This window comes from Aedes albopictus, chromosome 1, assembly GCF_035046485.1.
Source record: "Aedes albopictus strain Foshan chromosome 1, AalbF5, whole genome shotgun sequence".
Taxonomy (NCBI): domain Eukaryota; kingdom Metazoa; phylum Arthropoda; class Insecta; order Diptera; family Culicidae; genus Aedes; species Aedes albopictus.
This window is the reverse complement of record NC_085136.1, coordinates 234,348,759-234,369,512: the sequence shown is the minus strand read 5'-3', so window position 1 is coordinate 234,369,512 and position 20,754 is coordinate 234,348,759. Positions and strand designations below refer to the sequence as shown.

Genomic DNA, 20,754 nt, shown 5'->3' with positions numbered 1-20,754 from the left:
TGTAACTTTGTTTAGCTTTTGTTGACGCCACGATTCTTCGGCTTAGTGGGTAGTCTATACACATGATCATAAATGGCATGATTCTGGAACATTTCGAATTGATTTTTCAATAAGTGAACATTTGATGCGACGGTCAAAGACGCTATTTTTAACTTATATATTTGTTTTCAATGAATAATAGCTATTTTACAAATTGAATGTGGGCCGAATATTGAGGACATTTTTTTCACTATGTACCCAAATCTTGGCCCATCAGTAAAGTGACGTCAACAACACCGATAATGTGACGTCAACAACATTGCTTACGTAAGAACGAGAAAGAACGAACAGGAGGTAAGATTTTGTGTGCGGTGACAGTAAAAATATAACACAATGATAAGGTTGTGTTGTTTTCGTTACTAAATTAAGAAAGAACTTTAGTTCAAGTGATTTATTTATAGTTTTTTGAAAATTCGGCTCCAAAAATGTAATTTAAAAGAAGATTGATGAACAAACACAGATAATACCTCAGCAGAAATATTTAAAAAATGAGTTAGTAAGTGGTTCTAGTTAATAGAAAGCAATAGGCCAACGTTGTATCCACTAATAGGCCAATTTTTGTACCATGGACCAACGTTGCATACCATCGCATCGAATCTTTGCCACTTAATTAAGTAAATTCTTGAATATTTACGTTAGTTTACTTCCAATTGGTGAAACATGCATTGCCTAGAGTATGTAAAAGGGTCAACATATTATTTCTAGTGCTACTAATTCATGAGTTATGGTCAAAATTGACAAAACGGCTTGCAAATTAGGCCAAGGAATGGTACATATACCCTATTAAAAAAAAACTCACCTTTTTTCGTTCGCTTCTTCGCCTTGACGAGTGCTCGCCTTTCCTTCTCACTGGAGCTAATATCACTGTAGTTGTGCTGCAAAGAAAAAATAAAAGAAAAGGAACAGTGATTAGGGCAACACAAAAAGATGGATAAACGGGCTTTATGAGATTTTTAAACTCATTAGTTGGACATAGTGAGTAAGAGAGCAGTTTTAAATAACTCAAGATAAGTTGACTTTCTGACATTCAATGACATCTTTCGGTGAATTGTCCATTTTCAACCTGCCTCCCCTACTATTGCTCGCATTTGCCCGTTCATCCGTCCGGTGCAACCATTGCATTGCTGCATTATTGGTGCACTGAACCGATGACACCGAACGGTATTTTCAAGGGTGTACAATAAAATCAAAGCTCATGGGCTGATGCGTTGATGCCGTCGTTTATGGCATTCAAAACGCACGCCGCATCGCGTCGCGCCACGTCGTAGGTCGGCAGATGAAAGCTTTGAAAGGGCTCAGGGAAGGGGCTCAGCAAAAGCCGACAGACAAGCCGATGACGACGTCGATGTAGGTTGCACCTATTAAAGTGCATAAATGTGGGTGGACCGCCGCGCCGGCTTTCACCGTCGCTCGTTCGGTGGTGCAACGATAATGCGGTGAGGTGTCTGTCGGCTGGCTGGTGGAAACGCGAGCAAGTCATTAGCGAAATGATTATTGCAGTTTCGAGTTTCAATTGGCGGTGGGCGCGCATCAGTGGTTTCGATGTTTAGGCATTAATTGGAATGTTGTTTTGATCTCTGTTTTTTTTGTCCATGAATAGGTGAAAGCTTCCTAATGGAATAAGTTAGAAGTTGCTATGTTCTCTGGAGCATAATTAGTGAAATGTTATTTGTATCATGTTCAAGAATAGGGAATTCTGCTCCAAATGAATAATAGTGGCATCAGGACCATCAAGTCGGTTGATTTGAACTACACGGAAAAAAATCTGCACTGTGATATAAACTGATTGGCACTTGAATTCGCACTACTGTTCAATCAGTTTGTTATCAATTACATATCATTTGACAAAGACCACCCAATGCCTCTTCAATTTTAATGTAACTTCACATCAATTCATGTTGACAATGTTTTGATTTCAAAACTAAAATTTAAAAAAAATGTGTACAGCCGCACCCAGATTCGATACCAGGACCTTTAGAGTCACGATCAACTATTTTGCCACTACACTGCTTCACATCTGTTAGGGAGGTGCGAATCGAAGCGAAGCACTTTCTACCGCCTGTCATCTATATTTACTTTCATGCCCAAAACAGTCATTACCAAATCAACAACTTTTCACTTTGGATCGTATTGCTTTTTACAGTAGTGCAAATCGAAGGGATTTTCTGTTGATTTCTCTGGTGGGTTTGTTTTGGTTCTTAAATAAACACTGACAGCATTGCGATCTCAAAGGAAAAGCACTTCTGATTATGTTGATTACGACATTGAATAGTTAAGGGATTTTTTCCTTACATCTAGCGTGCAGAATTTTACCGTGTAGGATGAAATTCTCGATAAAACTGCGTTTACAATTTATTCTTCTGTGAGAATTTTGCAGAGATTTTATTACTATTTTCGCCTTTATCGTACACCAAAGCGCTCTGAAAGTCACATATACCAATTAACTCAGTTCGACAAATTGAGATGATATCTGTATGTGTCGTAACTCTTGTCTAAGACGCTTTTCATTGGCTGATTTTAATAATTTTGAAAATGGTTCGAATTGGTTCAAGCGTTCCGGAGTTATGGTTATTCAACCCTACTAAGATGTTAGGATTGGTGCACCACACTAGCACACTAGCGTAGTGCAGTGCACGCCTAGGTGTCTGTATGGGTCATATTGACCCCAAAATCTTACTAGGGGAATAATAATATCTAGGGTCTTGTACCATTTGAGCAGGTGTACCTGTTTTGGGCACTTGTCGCTATAACTAAGTCAATTGCAAACCGATTGATTTGAAATTTTGTATAGGCACGTACAGTATCTAACTCTGTACAAAAATTCAAATCAATTGGTTTGAAATTGACTTAGTAATAGCGGTAAGTGCCCAAAATAGGTACACCTGCCCAAATGGTACAAGACCCTATTTTTAATCTTTGTTTCTACCCTAATTTACATCACCAATAACACAATCAATCTCGGATTACCATTGATCCATATCTTATCCCTCGAGCAATTATACCCAGCAACAAATTAATTAGTTCGGTATCAGCTGTATAGACCGCAGCGTTAATTGAACCCTCGAGCAACCCCGCCGGCATGCATTGTGGTTTGGTTCGCTCCATTTGATTCGCTTTTGTTGCTTCCAGTCTTCACACATTGATTTGTGCTATTTTTATCGTTCAACTCGTAAACCGAGGACAATTGATAACCTTGCTGACCTAACCTCGCCTCGGCTGCAATCTAAGTAGCACTGCAACAACCGAACCGAAGGCAACCCAGCCTTGAGCTTAGACGAACGTCGAACATGTATGTGGGGAGGAGAAATTTGCTGCTTCTGCTCCTCTAGCTTACGTCTCCACATCAGTAGCGATAGTGACGACATTTATCGGAACCGACATTTTGCAAGGTTTTCTTCTCGGTGATTGCGGAACAATTGCATTGCGGTTGCCCACTAGGTATCATCGCATCAGGAAGAGCACTGCTGTGGCAATACGCACCATTTGATAAACGTTAGCAACGCATGAATGCACTTGATCGCGTCGCGTTTTTCCTGTTTCTTCGACCATCGCAAAATGATGTGAAGCGATTGCATTGTGGGGCAAGGTTGCATCATATCGCAGTTGTTTGCGGAGGAATGTGAAGATTGCACTTTGTTTGGCGATTCGATGTTGTGAGAAGGAGAGTAACATTATCATTGCCGAAGAATGAAGAATGCTTCGAAATTCGGTCATCATAATATGTGACTATTTATGCACATGGATGGGACTGCAAAAATTAAAAATTTTTGGCATTTGAAGTGGGACTAAGGGGCTTTCAAGGGGCTTCAGAGGCGTTTTAAGGGGTTGTTTCAGAGGATTTGAGGAGCCTTTTATGGGCAATCTGTCAAGATTTGTTGGCGTTTTAATGGAATTACCTGGCATTTCAATAGTAATAAGGGGATTTCAGGGACGTTTCAAGGGGCTTAAAATGCAATTCAGGGTATCTCAGGAGCCTTTAAAAGGCGTTGCAAGGAGTTTGAGGGGCGTTTCAAGGTATTTTTTAAAGTCATTTCAGAGCAATTTAACCTTCGTCGTGCATTAGGGTCATTATGACCCAAAACGCGATTTCAACCATTAATATCTCTTTTGTTAGTTAACTTATCGTAATGAAACTTCTTGACTTTTAATATTTTGCAGAAACGAGTCTTTTGAAAAAAAAAAATTTTTTCTTAAGGTGAAACCAAAATGGCGCCACAAAAAAAGTTACGAATAATGCATTGGGGTCATTATGACCCAGAAAATCAAACTCTTATAGAATGATGATTTTTTCACCAATTCAAATGACCAAAGTCTTATTTGATAGATAATTACGTCAAGAATGTGTTGATATGTTGAAATAGTGGTTCCGGGATCATTGGCCACCGGGAATCTGCTACACAGGGCACCATGTCGGACATGTGCGATAGCACTACATTTTGCCAGTAGTTGTGGAATATCTCGCATTCTGGACCACCTAGAAGGATACTGTCTTCGGCAAAGTTGCTCAGAAGACTAAGAGCTTTCACATAGGAAATAATTTAGTTCGAGAATCACTCACTGCGTGGCGCTAGTGTTCCTATAAGCATCCAGTTCAGTCTGAACGTCGTATATCTCGCGTTCTGGACCACCTAGAAGGATGCTGTCTTCGGCAAAGTTGCTCAGAAGACTAAGAGCTTTCACATAGGGAACAATTTAGTTCGAGGATCACTCACTGCGTGGCGCTAGTGTTCCTATAAGCTTCCAGTTCAGTCTGAATGTCGTATATCTCGCGTTCTAGACCATCTAGAAGGATACTGTCTTCGGCAAAGTTGCTCAGAAGACTAAGAGCATTCACATAGGAAATAATATAGTTCGAGAATCACTCACTGCGTGGCGCTAGTGTTCCTATAAGCATCCAGTTCAGTCTGAACGTCGTATATCTCGCGTTCTGGACCACCTAGAAGGATACTGTCTTCGGCAAAGTTGCTCAGAAGACTAAGAGCTTTCACATAGGAAACAATTTAGTTCGAGAATCACTCACTGCGTGGCGCTAGTGTTCCTATAAGCTTCCAGTTCCGTCTGAATGTCGTATATCTCGCGTTCTAGACCACCTAGAAGGATACTGTCTTCGGCAAAGTTGCTCAGAAGACTAAGAGCTTTCACATAGGAAATAATTTAGTTCGAGAATCACTCACTGCGTGGCGCTAGTGTTCCTATAAGCATCCAGTTCAGTCTGAACGTCGTATATCTCGCGTTCTGGACCACCTAGAAGGATGCTGTCTTCGGCAAAGTTGCTCAGAAGACTAAGAGCTTTCACATAGGGAACAATTTAGTTCGAGGATCACTCACTGCGTGGCGCTAGTGTTCCTATAAGCTTCCAGTTCAGTCTGAATGTCGTATATCTCGCGTTCTAGACCATCTAGAAGGATACTGTCTTCGGCAAAGTTGCTCAGAAGACTAAGAGCATTCACATAGGAAATAATATAGTTCGAGAATCACTCACTGCGTGGCGCTAGTGTTCCTATAAGCATCCAGTTCAGTCTGAACGTCGTATATCTCGCGTTCTGGACCACCTAGAAGGGTGCTGTCTTCGGCAAAGTTGCTCAGAAGACTAAGAGTTTTCACATAGGAAACAATTTAGTTCGAGAATCACTCACTGCGTGGCGCTAGTGTTCCTATAAGCTTCCAGTTCAGTCTGAATGTCGTATATCTCGCGTTCTAGACCATCTAGGAGGATACTGTCTTCGGCAAAGTTGCTTAGAAGACTAAGAGCATTCACATAGGAAATAATTTAGTTCGAGAATCACTCACTGCGTGGCGCTAGTGGTCCTATAAGCTTCCAGTTCAGTCTGAACGTCGTATATCTCGCGTTCTGGACCACCTAGAAGGATACTGTCTTCGGCAAAGTTGCTCAGAAGACTAAGAGCTTTCACATAGATAACAATTTAGTTCGAAAATCACTCACTGCGTGGCGCTAGTGTTCCTATAAGCTTCCAGTTCAGTCTGAACGTCGTATATCTCGCGTTCTGGACCACATAGAAGGATACTGTCTTCGACAAAGTTCCTCAGAAGACTAAGAGCTTTCACATAGATAAAAATTTAGTTCGAAAATCACTCACTGCAAGGCGCTAGTGTTCCTATGAGCTTCCAGTTCAGTCTGAATGTCGTATATCTCGCATCGGCAAAGTTGCTCAGAAGACTAAGGGCATTCACATAGATAACAATTTAGTTCGAGAATCACTCACTGCGTGGCGCTAGTATTCTTAGGTGTTTCCAGTTCAGTCTGAACGTCGTATATCTCGTGTTCTGGACCACTTAGAAGGATACTGTCTTCGGCAAAGTCACTCAGAAGACTAAAATCTTTCGCATGGAAAACAATTTAGTTCGAGAATCACTCACTGCGTGGCGCTAGTGTTCTTAGGAACTTTCAGTTCAATCTGAACGTCGTATATCTCGTGTTCTGAACCACTTAGAAGGATTATGCCATTCAGCAAAGTTGCTCAGAACAATTAAATCTTTCGCATAGAAAACAATTTAGTTCGAGAATCACTCACTGCATGGTGCTAGTATTCCTATGAGCTTCCAGTTTAGTCTGAACGTCGTATATCTCACGTTCTGTACCACCTAGAAGGATACTGTCTTCGACAAAGTTGCTCAGAACATTAAAAGCTTTCGCAAAGAAAACAATTTAGTTCGAGAATCACTCACTGCGTGGCGCTAGTGTTCTTAGGAGCTTTCAGTTCAATCTGAACGTCGTATATCTCGTGTTCAGAACCACTTAGAAGGATACTTTCTTCGGCAAAGTTGCTCAGAACAATACAATCTTTCGCATAGAACACAATTTAGTTCGAGAATCACTCACTGCATGGTGCTATTGTTCCTATGTGCTTCCTGTTCAGTCTGAACGTCGTATATCTCGCGTTCTGGACCATCTAGAAAGATACTGTCTTCGGCAAAGTTACTCAGAAGACTAAGAGCTTTCACATAGATAACAATTTAGTTCGAGAATCACTCACTGCGTGGCGCTAATGTTCCTATAAGCTGCCAGTTCAGTCTGAACGTCGTATATCTCGTGATCTGGACCACTTAGAAGGATACTGTCTTCGGCGAAGTAACTCAGAGGACTAAAAGCTTTTACATAGAAAACAATTTAGTTCGAGAATCACTCACTGCGGCGCGCTAGTGTTCTTAGGTGCTTCCAGTTCAGTCTGAACGTCGTATATCTCGTGTTCTGGACCACCTAGAAGGATACTGTCTTCGGCAAAATTGATCAGAAGACTAAGAGCTTTCACATAGTAAACAATTTAGTTCGAGAATCACTCACTGCGTGGCGCTATTGTACTTAGGAGTTTCCAATTCAGTCTACATGCCGTATATCTCGTGATCTGGACCACTTAGAAAGATACTGTCTTCGGCAAAGTTGCTCAGAAGACTAAGAGCTTTTACATAGGAAAAAAATAGTTCAAAAATTACTCACTGCGTGGTGCTAGTGTTCTTAGGGGCTTCCAGTTCAGTCTGAACGTCGTATATCTCGCGCTCTCTACCACTTAGAAGGATACTGTCTTGGACCAAGTTACTCAGAAGACTAAGAGTTTTCATGACAAATTTTGATGAGCTGAAAGATTAAGCTTTTTCGCTGAACTTTCGGCAAAATTTGCTGAGTTACAGCAAAGCGTTGATGGTGATCAGTAGATTTGACTGAACAAATCAGCAAACCTTGCTGAATTTTCACAAATATTTTGCTTCGTGGCCGTGCGGTTAGGGGCGTCAGTAATCTAGGCGTATCGTAAGCCTCGGAGTGTGGGTTCGATTCCCGCTCCAGTCGGTGAAAACTTTTCATCTAACGAAAAATTCATCACTGGGCCACTGGGTGTTCTGTGTGTTGTCCGTTGTCTAATGTATGTAATGTGTTCAGTCTGTGCAGCCTCTGGCTGAAGACGGTGTAAATTGTCTTTTTAAAAAAAAAAAAAAAAAAAAACTTTTAACTCGGCAAATTTTAGTTAAAAATTTTTGGGGTGTATTGTTCTTAGTAGCTGAAAGCTTGATATAATCGTTGTGTATCCGTGTTACTATGTTTGTAAAACCTTCCCAGAAGAAAAGAAGCTTTTACATTGAAAGTTTATTTCAAAATTTTCTTACAACGTGGTACTTGTGTTCTTTGGAGCTGTCAGTTTAATCTCGGGTCATGCAGTTTATTGGGATTTTTTTTTCAGTTGCGACTTTGGATATCTGTGCAGCAATTCCTGAGGTCAGATTTGAGCTGCATGAAATTCTCCGGGTCCGAGGAAAACAACAGAAACCCGTTAGAGAAGTGTTGGCAGAACTTGATTTGGAATACATGAACCTGATTTACCAGCTTTTGTAACGTGTTGTTGTCAGAGTTTGATGTATTATGTACCTTGTTTTCGTTGTCCGCCTTTTGGTTTTGTTGTTCGCCCCTGTCTGTCGTCGCCCGCCTTCCGTTTGTCCTCTTCTTGTCGTTGTCTTCCGATAAAGTCCTTTCTTTTTGGTTCCGTTACAGATATGGACAATTTGTCCCATCAATGTTTTTAGAATAAGTAAGCAAAAAATTTTGTTTTAAACCCATAAATCCATCCTTCCCAATTTTATATTATATTATTTTATTTTCAATCCTTAACCTCGAAACAGCCGCGAGTACTTTGGCTTCCCAAACTAACATAGTTTTAAGGCAGTAATGAATTGAAAAATGTAAAATCAATGTAATAACAAAAGATTTCGGCTCAGTTATGCCCACGTGGCGCTTGAGCCTTCCAAATATACGAATAGATAAAAAAATTCTTTGGTGAAAGTTTTCAAGATTTTTTAGGAACTTATGTAACATATGCTTCGGCAATGGCTTTGAGGACTTTTTCAAAAAAATTCTTCTACGGAAATTTCTTTGGGAATCCCGTCTGAAAGTTCTTTTTGTTTTTTTTTTACAATTCAATTGGAAAACCCTATGCTTATTACTTTTGGAATATTTGTAACATTCTTTTGGAAACATATGTGCCAATTCTTACTGATTCGGTATTTCTTTTGCAAACCGTTTTGGCGAATTCCGTAAAAGTAACACTGCGAAAATATTTCGAATTTCCTTTTGGCGGAATTTCTTCAGCAAATTCTTTGAAAATCCTTTAGCAATATTTAGTGGATTTGATCCAAAACTTCATATAATTTTTTTTGGGTTTTCTATTTCGGCAATTCTTTGAAATTTTGTTCGATAAATCTTTTGGAAATTTCTCAGCAGTAATAATGGAAATTGATTGAAGTTATTATATTTGAAAATACCTACAGCATAACTGTGGGGTTCGTGATTGTACTATTAGTAACGCCAGCCTTTTAGGCGTATTGTAAGCCACAAATTGTTGGTTCGATTCCCATCCCGGTCGGGAGAAAATTTTCGCCAAACGGAAAATTCTTCATTGAGCCATTGGATATCTTACTGTCTTACATGTAATCCGTTGTCTAGTGTAAGTTATATACAGTCTGTGATCTTTGGCTGAAGAAGGTGTGCAAATTTATCAGGCAACTCTTACGGGATTTCCTTTATCAATTTCTTTGGAAGTTTTCTTTTATCTCTTTATTCGGGAATTTTCTGCCGTAGGCAGGTTCATACCGGCTTTCTTTGGAAGTTTTATCTGCAATCCCTTTGGAAATTTAGCTGACAATTACTTTTGTTATTCTTTCGACAGCTCTTTGCAAAATTGAATTTTTAAAAATTTCTTCAGTATTCTTTCAGCATTGGAAACTCCTTACAGAATTTCGTTCGTTATTACTTTGGAAATTCAATTAGATACTCCTCACAAAATGAAAAAACACAATGGCATGGCCGGAGAAAAGCTCATCGGAATTACCTTAAGGATTTCCAAAAATCAAGGTATTTTTAAGAAGACCATCAAAAATTTAAAATTCAGAATATTTTAAGAAGCAATTTCCAAATACGTTTGAATGTTGAAATAGCTGAAGGCACCTTCAAGAAATTACCGAATGACTTTCCAAAGGAATTGCTACTGAAATTTCACAAGGGATTCCTGAAGTAGATTCCGTCTTGAACTAAATTGTTTTCTATGCGGAAGCTCTTGGTCTTTCGATCATTTTTTCCCAAGACAGTATCCTTCTAAGTGGTTCAGATCGCGAGATATACGACGTTCAGACTAAACTGTAATCTCCCAAGAGCACTAGCGCCACATAGCGAGTGATTCTCGAACTAAATTGTATTCTATGTGAAAGCTCTCAATCTTCTGAGTAACTTTTCCCAAGTTACTTTTCTAAGTGGTCCAGATCGCAAGATAAACGACGTTCAGACTAAACTGGAAGCAACCAAGAGCACTAGCGCTACGCAGTGAGTGATTCTCGAACTAAATTGTATTCTATTTGAAAGCTCTCAGTCTGCCGAGTAACTTTTCGCAAGGCAGTATCCTTCTAAGATGTTCAAAATGTGAGATATAAGACGTTCAGACTGAACTGGAAGCTGCTAAGAACACTAGCGCCACGCAGTGAGTGATTCTTGGACTTAATTATTTGACTGAAATGGAAGCTCATAGGAACACTAGCGCCATGCAGTGAGTGATTTTCGAACTAAATTGTTTCCTATGTGAATGCTCTTAGTCTTCTGAGCAACTTTGCCGAAGACAGTATATTTCTAGGTGGTCTAGAACGCGAGATATACGACGTTCAGACTGAACTGGAAGCTTATAGGAACACTAGCGCCACGCAGTGAGTGATTCTCGAACTAAATTATTTCCTATGTGAATGCTCTTAGTCTTCTGAGCAACTTTGCCGAAGACAGTATCCTTCTAGGTGGTCCAGAACGCGAGATATACGACGTTCAGACTGAACTGGAAGCTTATAGGAACACTAGCGCCACGCAGTGAGTGATTCTCGAACTAAATTATTTCCTATGTGAAAGCTCTTAGTCTTCTGAGTGACTTTGCCGAAGACAGTATCTTTCTAGGTGGTCTAGAACGCGAGATATACGACGTTCAGACTGAACTGGAAGCTTACAGGAACACTAGCGCCACGCAGTGAGTGATTCTCGAACTAAATTGTTTCCTATGTGCAAGCTCTTAGTCTTCTGAGCAACTTTGCCAAAGACAATATCCTTCTAGGTGGTCCAGAACGCGAGATATACGACGTTCAGACTGAACTGGAAGCTTATAGGAACACTAGCGCCCCGCAGTGAGTGATTCTCGAACTAAATTATTTCCTATGTGAAAGCTCTTAGTCTTCTGAGCAACTTTGCCAAAGACAGTATCTTTCTAGGTGGTCTAGAACGCGAGATATACGACGTTCAGACTGAACTGGAAGCTTATAGGAACACTAGCGCCTCGCAGTGAGTGATTCTCGAACTAAATTGTTTCCTATGTGAAAGCTCTTAGTCTTCTGAGCAACTTTGCCGAAGACAGTATCCTTCTAGGTGGTCCAGAACGCGAGATATACGACGTTCAGACTGAACTGGAAGCTTATAGGAACACTAGCGCCACGCAGTGAGTGATTCTCGAACTAAATTATTTCCTATGTGAAAGCTCTTAGTCTTCTGAGGAACTTTGCCGAAGACAGTATCTTTCTAGGTGGTCTAGAACGCGAGATATACGACGTTCAGACTGAACTGGAAGCTTACAGGAACACTAGCGCCACGCAGTGAGTGATTCTCGAACTAAATTGTTTCCTATGTGCAAGCTCTTAGTCTTCTGAGCAACTTTGCCAAAGACAATATCCTTCTAGGTGGTCCAGAACGCGAGATATACGACATTCAGACTGAACTGGAAGCTTATAGGAACACTAGCGCCACGCAGTCAGTGATTCTCGAACTAAATTGTTTCCTTTGTGAAAGCTCTTAGTCTTCTGAGCAACTTTGCCGAAGACAGTATCCTTCTAGGTGGTCCAGAATGCGAGATATTCCACAACTACTGGCAAAATGTAGTGCTTTCGCACATGTCCGACATGGTGCCCTGTGTAGCAGATTCCCGGTGGCCAATGATCCCGGAACCACTATTTCAACATATCAACACATTCTTGACGTAATTATCTGTCAAATAAGACTTTGGTCATTTGAATTGGTGAAAAAATCATCATTCTATAAAAGTTTGATTTTCTGGGTCATAATGACCCCAATGCATTATTCGTAACTTTTTTTTAATGCCCGAAGAAGGTTAAGAGTGTTTTAGGAACATTTCAAGGCCGTTCCTAGAGGTTTATGAGGCGTTTGATAGCATTTCAGGGGCGTTTCAGGAGGTTTATGGACCCTATTTATATTTAAGGCGTCCAGAGGCATTTCAAATTTGTTATGATAATTTCTAGAGAGTTTCAATGAGATTACGGAGGTTTCAAAAGCGTTTCGAGGTAAGGGTCGAATCAGGGAGATTCAAAAACACCTTTAAATCTAAGGGCGTTTCAAAAGATATATAATGAGGTCTCTAAAAATCTTCTGAAGATTCCTGAAATGCCTTCAAGATACCCCTGAAACCTCCTCGGACCACATGTAACGCACCTGAGAAGGTCCGAAACCCCCTGACACTCCTCCGTAACGCTTCCGTAACGCCTCTAAATCCCGCCGAAAATGCTCTGAAAATTCCTGAAATGCCTGTAAAATCCCCCTTAAACCCCCTCGGACCCCATGTAACGCACCCGAGCGGCTCCTAAACCCCAGAAAACTCCTCTCTGTAACGCTTCAGAATGCCTCCGAATTGTACAGAAAATGCTTCTGAAATTCTTCTTAAACCACCTCCAACCCCAAGTAACGCACCTGAGAGGCCCCGAAACCCCCGAAAACTCCTCCGTAACGCCTCCGAATGCCGCCGAAAATGCTCTGAAACTTCTAAAATGCCTCTAAAATCCCCCTTAAACCCCCTCGGATTCCATGTAACGCACCTGAGAGGCTCCGAAACCCACGAAAAGGCGAAAACTCCTCCGAAAACCCCCCTGAGATCTCCTGGTACTCCGCTGAAACCCCTTGAAACCCCCTGAAACGCCCCTTTAATCTTCCCCTGTCCGCCTTTACAATAGTTCTCGTCATTATTGAATTTTCTGATGCACAATATTGGTTCTGAGTAGCTTTCCCTCTTTTTATGCAAAGGTGCATAAATTAAAAGTGCATAAACATAACATGCATAAACAGAGCTTTTAGTGTACGTACACTTTCATATTTTCCGGCTTTCTGTCACACAAAATCATTTACTGATTTTGTTTGGCTACGCAGTCATTTATTGAACAAACGACGTTCTTTAATTGCCCGACGGTTCGACACGGGGGTTGTGTCTTCCTCACCCCTTAGGAAGACACAAACCCCGTGTCGAAACGTCGGGCAAATAAAGAACGTCTTTTGTTCAATAAATGACTGCGTAGCCAAACATAATCAATTTCACCAAACAGTCGATTTAACATCAGTAAAATCATTTACCTATCATTGCCAACTTTTCGTACTATGGTTGGGATCTTACATTGATTGGTTAGTTGTAGGAAACTTTGATAATCCTGAAATACCTCAAAGGTATTTTGGAAGGGCTCTGGGTTTCACAGAGGTTCACGGATCTGGTAGGTAAATAGCTAGATTAGGTAAAGTTTTTTGCCTAGCAAAAACGGTGACTGCCTCATCCTAAAATGCATCGAATGTAGATCTCAAAAAATGGGTTCCGTAAAATTTGGGCAACCTTAAATACTTCAATGGTACAGAACAGTGCCTACTAGTCTTTGAAGAATATTAGTAAACATGCCATGAAGTCATGAAGAATATTAGTAAACATGGTTTATTCTTGTATCATTATTTAGTGTAGTAGGATAGTATTGCAAGATGTAGATATGAAGTTGTGTACTCCATGAAAGATTGGATATCCTAAATTATCACAAAACCCCTGAGAGTTAAGAGGTTGATGGATACTATTTGGATGTGTAACGTTTTATCAACTAAGCTCCATAACAGGATGACCCAGAATATCTCAAATATATAAAACAACGCATATTGTTCGTCGAACTACTTTGGTAAATACATTTGATTATGTAACACTGCTTACCGTAGCGCCAAAAGCTATTTGTTACATGTGTAAACCTGAAGCTATGGTCTCCAGAGTAGTTTGGTTGGAATAACTCAAAAGTATCATGGAATGACCTCAGTTCATTGTGAGAATAGATACTGTTACCAGAGGCGTTATGGTCGCGATTTTTTCCGCAGTCAAGTCCGCAGATTGTGAACCATCCTCGTTACCCACTTACGTAATTTATGTTTAGTCCTTGACTGTCAGAGCTGTCAGCTCGGTGTAACACGCTAAATATAATTTACACAAAAGTCAATTTACATGAAAAAACAAACGGTTATGAATATTATTTTGGTACCGGACTGGACATACAAAATTTGATGGTTTGCTTGGTACATCGAGGTCTTGAAATAAGTCTATGCTATTACTCTCATGTACCAACAGCTTCAGGATAGTTTCGACGTCCCTGTCTGTCCCAAAGGTTTGTAATCATGTCTAGTAGAGTTTAGGTTGGTCCAGTAACGGCGGTTGTCTATGCAATGTTACTCAGTATAGCAGATATTGCTAGTGTTACGAGTGTAGACCTGAAGTTATGATCATCTAGCTGACCTGGAATATCCCTATAGTATCTCTTAATGGTATTTGAGATTTTAAGAGCTTCACGGATCCCAACAGATTATGATATGCTTTTATTGATGTCAAAAACACATAACATTATTTTTGTAGGTGTTAAGGACTTCATAACAGGAAAGTTTGGGACACAGCGATCTAATTTATTATATGATTTTTTTTTGTAAATTGAGAGGTTTCGGGGGCTTTTAAAGGGGGTTGCTGAAGGTTTCAGGAAAACTAATGGGAACCCCAGGGCTGTTTCAAGGGGCTTTAGAGGCATACCAGGGGGTTTCAAAGAGCTTCTGGGGGTTTTCAGAATATTCCAGTAACGTTCTAGGGGTTTTCAAGGTGTTCGTTCCGTGCGTTTGGCGTATTCAGAACGATCAATTTCGCAATACGTCACTCGACTGGATATATCGTTGGACTTCAAAGTCATTGTTGACATGAAGTGGATGAGAGATGAGGATTTGGCAAATGTGATGATTCATCGTAAACACATTGGTGCATCTAGCTGTTTGGTAAAATTAGTAGATTCGCAAATATTGAAATCCGGTTGAATTAGAAGCAGAAATTGCTGAAAATATAGAAAGGGGAATCTAAGTGAGGTGCGATCTCAGCGCGATTAGTGGGAATAACACTCGATCGATTGTCGTATGATTACGTAAGTAAGGGTTATATCGAAGTATGATAAACGTTGAGCTGGACTGTTTAATTTATATAGGCCCGTAGAAGAAATCATCGCGCTGAAATTCGTGTTCGGATTGGTAGAACGAAAATCAATAATTTGTATGTTTAAGGCTAGTGAAATTAAGACCCTGAACTAATTATACTGTTTTACAGTTTGAGCTGTCTGCAAAGAGATTGCTGCAAAAATCTGATTTCGTGTATTCCGAACACAAGGGTTTTCAGGCAGTGCTGAAAATCTCATTTCAACATATCTAAATTCATCCACCTACAGCTCATTTTAGAAGCTGAACCTGAGAATATGGTATTTGAAAAAACTTGTGCGGCTAGACCAGTTCTACAAAAAAAAGTCACAGAAAAATCTCTCTTTTTAGGGTATTCAAGGTAAATGTCACGGACTATCTTTGAAAAATGCCGATTGATGTTCACTGAATATTGTGATTGGCATTTTTCGAAGGTAGTCCGTGTCATTTACCTTAAATATTTGAAAAAGATCGATTTTTCCGTGACTTTCTTGAGGAAGTTTTTCAAATACCATATTCTCAGGTTCAACTTCTAAAATAAGCTGACGGTAGTTGAATTTAGATATGTCGAAATGAGAATTTCAGCACTGGTTTCAGGTGCATTTTAGGGGGTTGCAGGAGATTTCACGGGCCTTACAAAGGTTTTTTTTTTTTTTTTAATTTCTTTGTATTTGTGAATTTTAACTTATTGCTAATTCTTCACACTCCTTACAAAGGTGTTCCAGCGGCTTCAGGGGTGTTCCAAGAGTAATGGATGGCGTTCCAGGAAGTTTCAAGTGCATTCCATGAGTTTTCAAGGGATTTCAGAGGTATTCCAGGGCCTTTAAGGAACATTGCAGGGGTTTTAGTGGCATTCTAGAGGTTTTCAAGGGATTTCAGGGGCACGCCAAGTGATTTTAGTAGTGTTTTAGTGTTTGCCAGAAGTATTCCGCAGGGTCTCAATGGTGCTCCATGAGTTTTCAGTGGTTTTTAAGGGGATTTGAGGAGTGTTTCGGGGGGCTCGAGGGTGTTCTAAGCAGTTTCAGAGATGTTCCGAGGCGTTTCATGGACGTTTCAGTTTTTTTTTTCAGGGGCGTTCCAGAGGTTTCAGGGTTGTTCCATGGACTTTCAAGGATTTTGCTTGGAGTTTCAGGGGAAAATCAGGGAATTTAAGAGGTTTTCAAGGGGCTTCTGGGATGTTCTAGGGATTTTCAGTGACGTTTAGAGATCTTCCTATGTATTTCAGGAGCGTTAGATGAGCTTCCATGGGGTTTCATTTGTATTTCAGTAGATTCCAGAGTGTTCCAGAGGTGTTCCAAGGGTGTTACAAGGGGCTTCAAGAAATTTCAGGCGTTCCAGGAGGCGTTTAGGAGATTTTCAATGGGTTTCAATGGACGTTTTAGGATTTTTCAAGAAGCTCTAGGATTGTGCCAGTGTATTCCAGGGGCGAAGTCGCAAGAGTGTTCCAGGGGATTTCTGGTGCGTTCACGTGGATTTCTTGAGTATTCTAGGGGTTCAATGGGTATTCCAGAGTGTATAGAGAGAGTATAGTGTTCGTATGGTGTTCCGGAGGTTTTAGAGCATTCTAGAAGTGATCTAGGGGATCTGGGGTCAAGAACGTTCAGAAGGATTTCAAGCGTTTTCAAAAAGTACTATAGGCATTTGAGGAGGTTCAGATAGGTTTCAGGGGTGTTCTTGTCATGTCCTTGGCGTCTTAGAAGGTTGCAGGAGCGTTCCAAAAGATCTCAGGGAATTTCAGAAGCGTCCTCTAAAACCAACGAAAATTTCTCCGGCACCCTCCTAAAATTCCCTGAAAAGCAATGATAAGCTTCTGAAACATACTTGGAAACCCTCTTGGAAGTCTTCTTGAACATCCGCGAATTCCTCCAAAACTCTTCTGAAACTCACTTAAAACTTAAAAATGAAAACTTGACATATTTATTAGATGAAATCAAATTGTACCAGTTAGAGAGAAATTGTCAACATTAGAATGAGCTAGCATAAGCATACATGCAACCTTTAGGTTTCAGACTGCCGATAGAAATGTTTTAATTTCTCTTGGGAAAATAAATTTAAAGGAATCTTGATCACTGGATATAATTTTTCCTACTACCGTGTAATTATGCACGGAAAAATAAGTGAACATGAAAATTTCAGTATAAACTGTTCAAAAATGGCGGATCACCCTACTAAAAGCCTTAGTTCAGCAGTAACCCAAACACTCGTTCACACGACATCAAGTGAAAAAAAACTCATTAGCATTAGCGAACATCAGCAAAGTGTCTGGTGGCAGTTGGCGCCTGTCGTCTTTGGTTCCTACACCTTCTCTTTCTTCTCCTGCTCTACCATCTTCCTACAACCGGTAGTGCTGGTAATTTTCGAAACACATGGCCGCAATTGTGCACCTATCACTTTGGTAACAAAAAAAAAGACACAACACAACATTGAAAACCATAGGCTTGATGGCGCTCATGTTCCTCACCGCCGCTGCTGCGCTACTTCCGAGTGTCATACCCCTTTAGTACCATGGGTACACTGTAAAAATTCGCTTGATGATTAGTAAGTGTAGTGAACGGACCATACCGAACCAAGAAAATCGCGAAATCCGATAAAAAAATAGTCTTCGTTAGAGACGTGTATCCGTCCCAAAATTCGTCAATAAACTGACTCGCAGATTTCCTGCGAAGAGCTATCTTAGCAAACTTCTTTTTCAGCTCCCGACACACCAACACAATCTCTTTTTTGTGTATCCTAATGTTTCATTCGCACATCGGTTTGCACAAAGGCCCTTGCATGTGTATGTAAATCATCAATCATTATCGAACAGGCGGCGTGGCGGCCGACGACGTGGTGGCCGAAGAAGCAGCGGCCGAAGAAGCGGCGGCCAACGACGCGCGAGCAGTTCATGATAGGCTTCGGCGATGCGCATCCCGATTAAACAAATGCACCAAAATCAAAACTTGTTTTATCTTATATTTTATAAATTTTTCATTATTCAACATCTATACACTACATTCGCTTTCTTCTCTACTCTTGAAACTAACGCAAATCTATTGAAATATTTATAAGAAGTGTCATCAAACATTTGTAAAAACTTGCAAATCATAACATTCTGACTTCTTTAATTCAATGAAATTTAGTTTCGAGCAGAAATAGAGAACCAGAGATAAATTATATACTTTTATGTTTCAAATCTCAACCCAGATACAACGGAAATCCAATGCAATCATAACCTAATCAACCTATTGTGGAATTCCATTTCAAATAAAATGAAAACAAAGTTTAAACAACATTGAGTTGAAATATCCATTAGTTTCGTATTGAAATAATCCATTAGTTTCGTATTTAATCAAAATTCACTTTATACCTGAAATAGATTTACTCAAATCTAAATCCCATTAAATAATCCAAATTCAATCCTATCCAACACTCATCCAAATAAAATCCTAATTCAATCCAAATTAAATACAAATACACTCCAATACAAATCAAACCGAATTCTATTCACATATAAACCAAATTCAATCCAATTCAATCAAATCAAATTTAAACACTACCAAACAAAATACAATCCTATCTTTATCTACCCAAATCTTTCGTAGATTAAACTCAAATCTAATACAAATACAATTTGAACAAAATCTGAATCCATTCGAAAATCTCTCCAAATCCAATTCAAAATCAATCCAATTATACCCCGGACAGACATATGATACGAGTGTGATTCCTGTACAACGGTACGCAGTGTCAAGAAAATTTTGACAAGACTGACTTGAACTGAGTGAATTTTCAGTATGGCACTCATTTCAAGCGCAATTGTACAGTGATTCTTGTATCACATGTGTGTCATAAGTATTAGAAAACATCCATAGTCCAAACTCCATCAAAATAAAATTCAAACACATTCTAATTTCAATTAATATTGGGTTTCTCATTAATGTTTAGACTACTGTGATAATTTGAGAATCCAGTGAATCATCATTTCTCAGCGAAATTTCACACTAGTAAAGCTTATTTTGTTTACCTGGTGTGTATCCGACGCCCCTGTCATGAACTCAACCGAACTTGTGTATGCCAGCCGCTGCGAAGTCGTGTGCGAAATTCGACTGTGATGATAATGAATTTCGGCTGAGTCTAAATGGGTGCAAATGTCGCAATATCCTACTAAAATCCAATACTATTCAAGACAAATCCGCGTATTTTTTTGTTTGTGATGTATCAAGCTAATTTTTCACACAATCCAATACCAGCCTAATTCAAATCCAATTCAAATCCTCAATCCAATCCAAAACAAACCCAAATCCCAACTAAGCTACACTCAAAAAAGCTACAAATAAAAAAAAATCTAATTTACATCCACATCCAACTGCATTATAAATCCAATAAAAACCCAATCATATTTTAAATTTCTAATCAAAATCCCTTCAAATTCAAATATAATCTCAAACTTATAACAATTCCATCAAAATCCAATAAAAAGTAAATCAGAATTAAATATTATTCCAATAAAAATTAAATCCATATCCAATTTAAATCCAATCCAAATCCAATCAAAATTCAATCAAAATCCAATTTAAAATTAAATCCCAATTCAATCAAAGTCCAATCCAAATTCAATTGTAACACCTATGAATCCAATCTCCAATTTCAATCCATTAAATCCTGAATCCTTTCTAAATCTAATTCAAATACAATCCACATCCAATCCAAAAGCAATTCAAATTCAACTCAGCTACACACCAAATCAAATTTAAAAAAACAAACCACATCTCAAACCACAATCAATCCAAACCCAATCCAAATCCACAATCCAAATCCAATCCAAATCCTATCTAATTCCAATCCAAATCCAATCCAAATCCAATCCAAATCCAATCCAAATCCAATCCAAATCCAATCCAAATCCAATCCAAATCCAATCCAAATCCAATCCAAATCCAATCCAAATCCAATCCAAATCCAATCCAAATCCAATCCAAATCCAATCCAAATCCAATCCAAATCCAATCCAAATCCAATCCAAATCCAATCCAAATCCAATCCAAATCCAATCCAAATCCAATCCAAATCCAATCCAAATCCAATCCAAATCCAATCCAAATCCAATCCAAATCCAATCCAAATCCAATCCAAATCCAATCTAAATCCAATCCAAATCCAATCCAAATCCAATCCAAATCCAATCCAAATCTAATTCAAATCCAATCCAAATCCAATCCAAATCCAATCCAAATTCAATCCAAATCCAATCCAAATCCAATCCAAATCAAATCCAAATCCAATCCAAATCCAATCCAAATCCAATCCAAATCCAATCCAAATCCAGTCCAAATCCAATCCAAATCAAATCCAAATCCAATCCAAATCCAATCCAAATCCAGTCCAAATCCAATCCAAATCCAATCCAAATCCAATCCAAATCCAATCTAAATCCAATCCAAATCCAATCCTAATCCAATCCAAATCCA

The 20,754-nt window shown here is 39.4% G+C and overlaps 1 protein-coding gene across 6 annotated transcripts in view; it reads right to left on the bottom strand.

The window, feature by feature from the left end:
- Positions 1–20,754, bottom strand: part of LOC109399828 (uncharacterized) — a 241,286-nt gene that overhangs the window by 130,583 nt on the left and 89,949 nt on the right. For all 6 annotated transcript variants that reach the window (XM_062846436.1, XM_062846433.1, XM_062846434.1 and 3 more), the window contains exon 3: positions 839–914. In XM_062846436.1, coding sequence (XP_062702420.1) covers positions 839–914 — 76 coding nt within the window. The remainder of the gene's footprint in view (positions 1–838; positions 915–20,754) is intronic.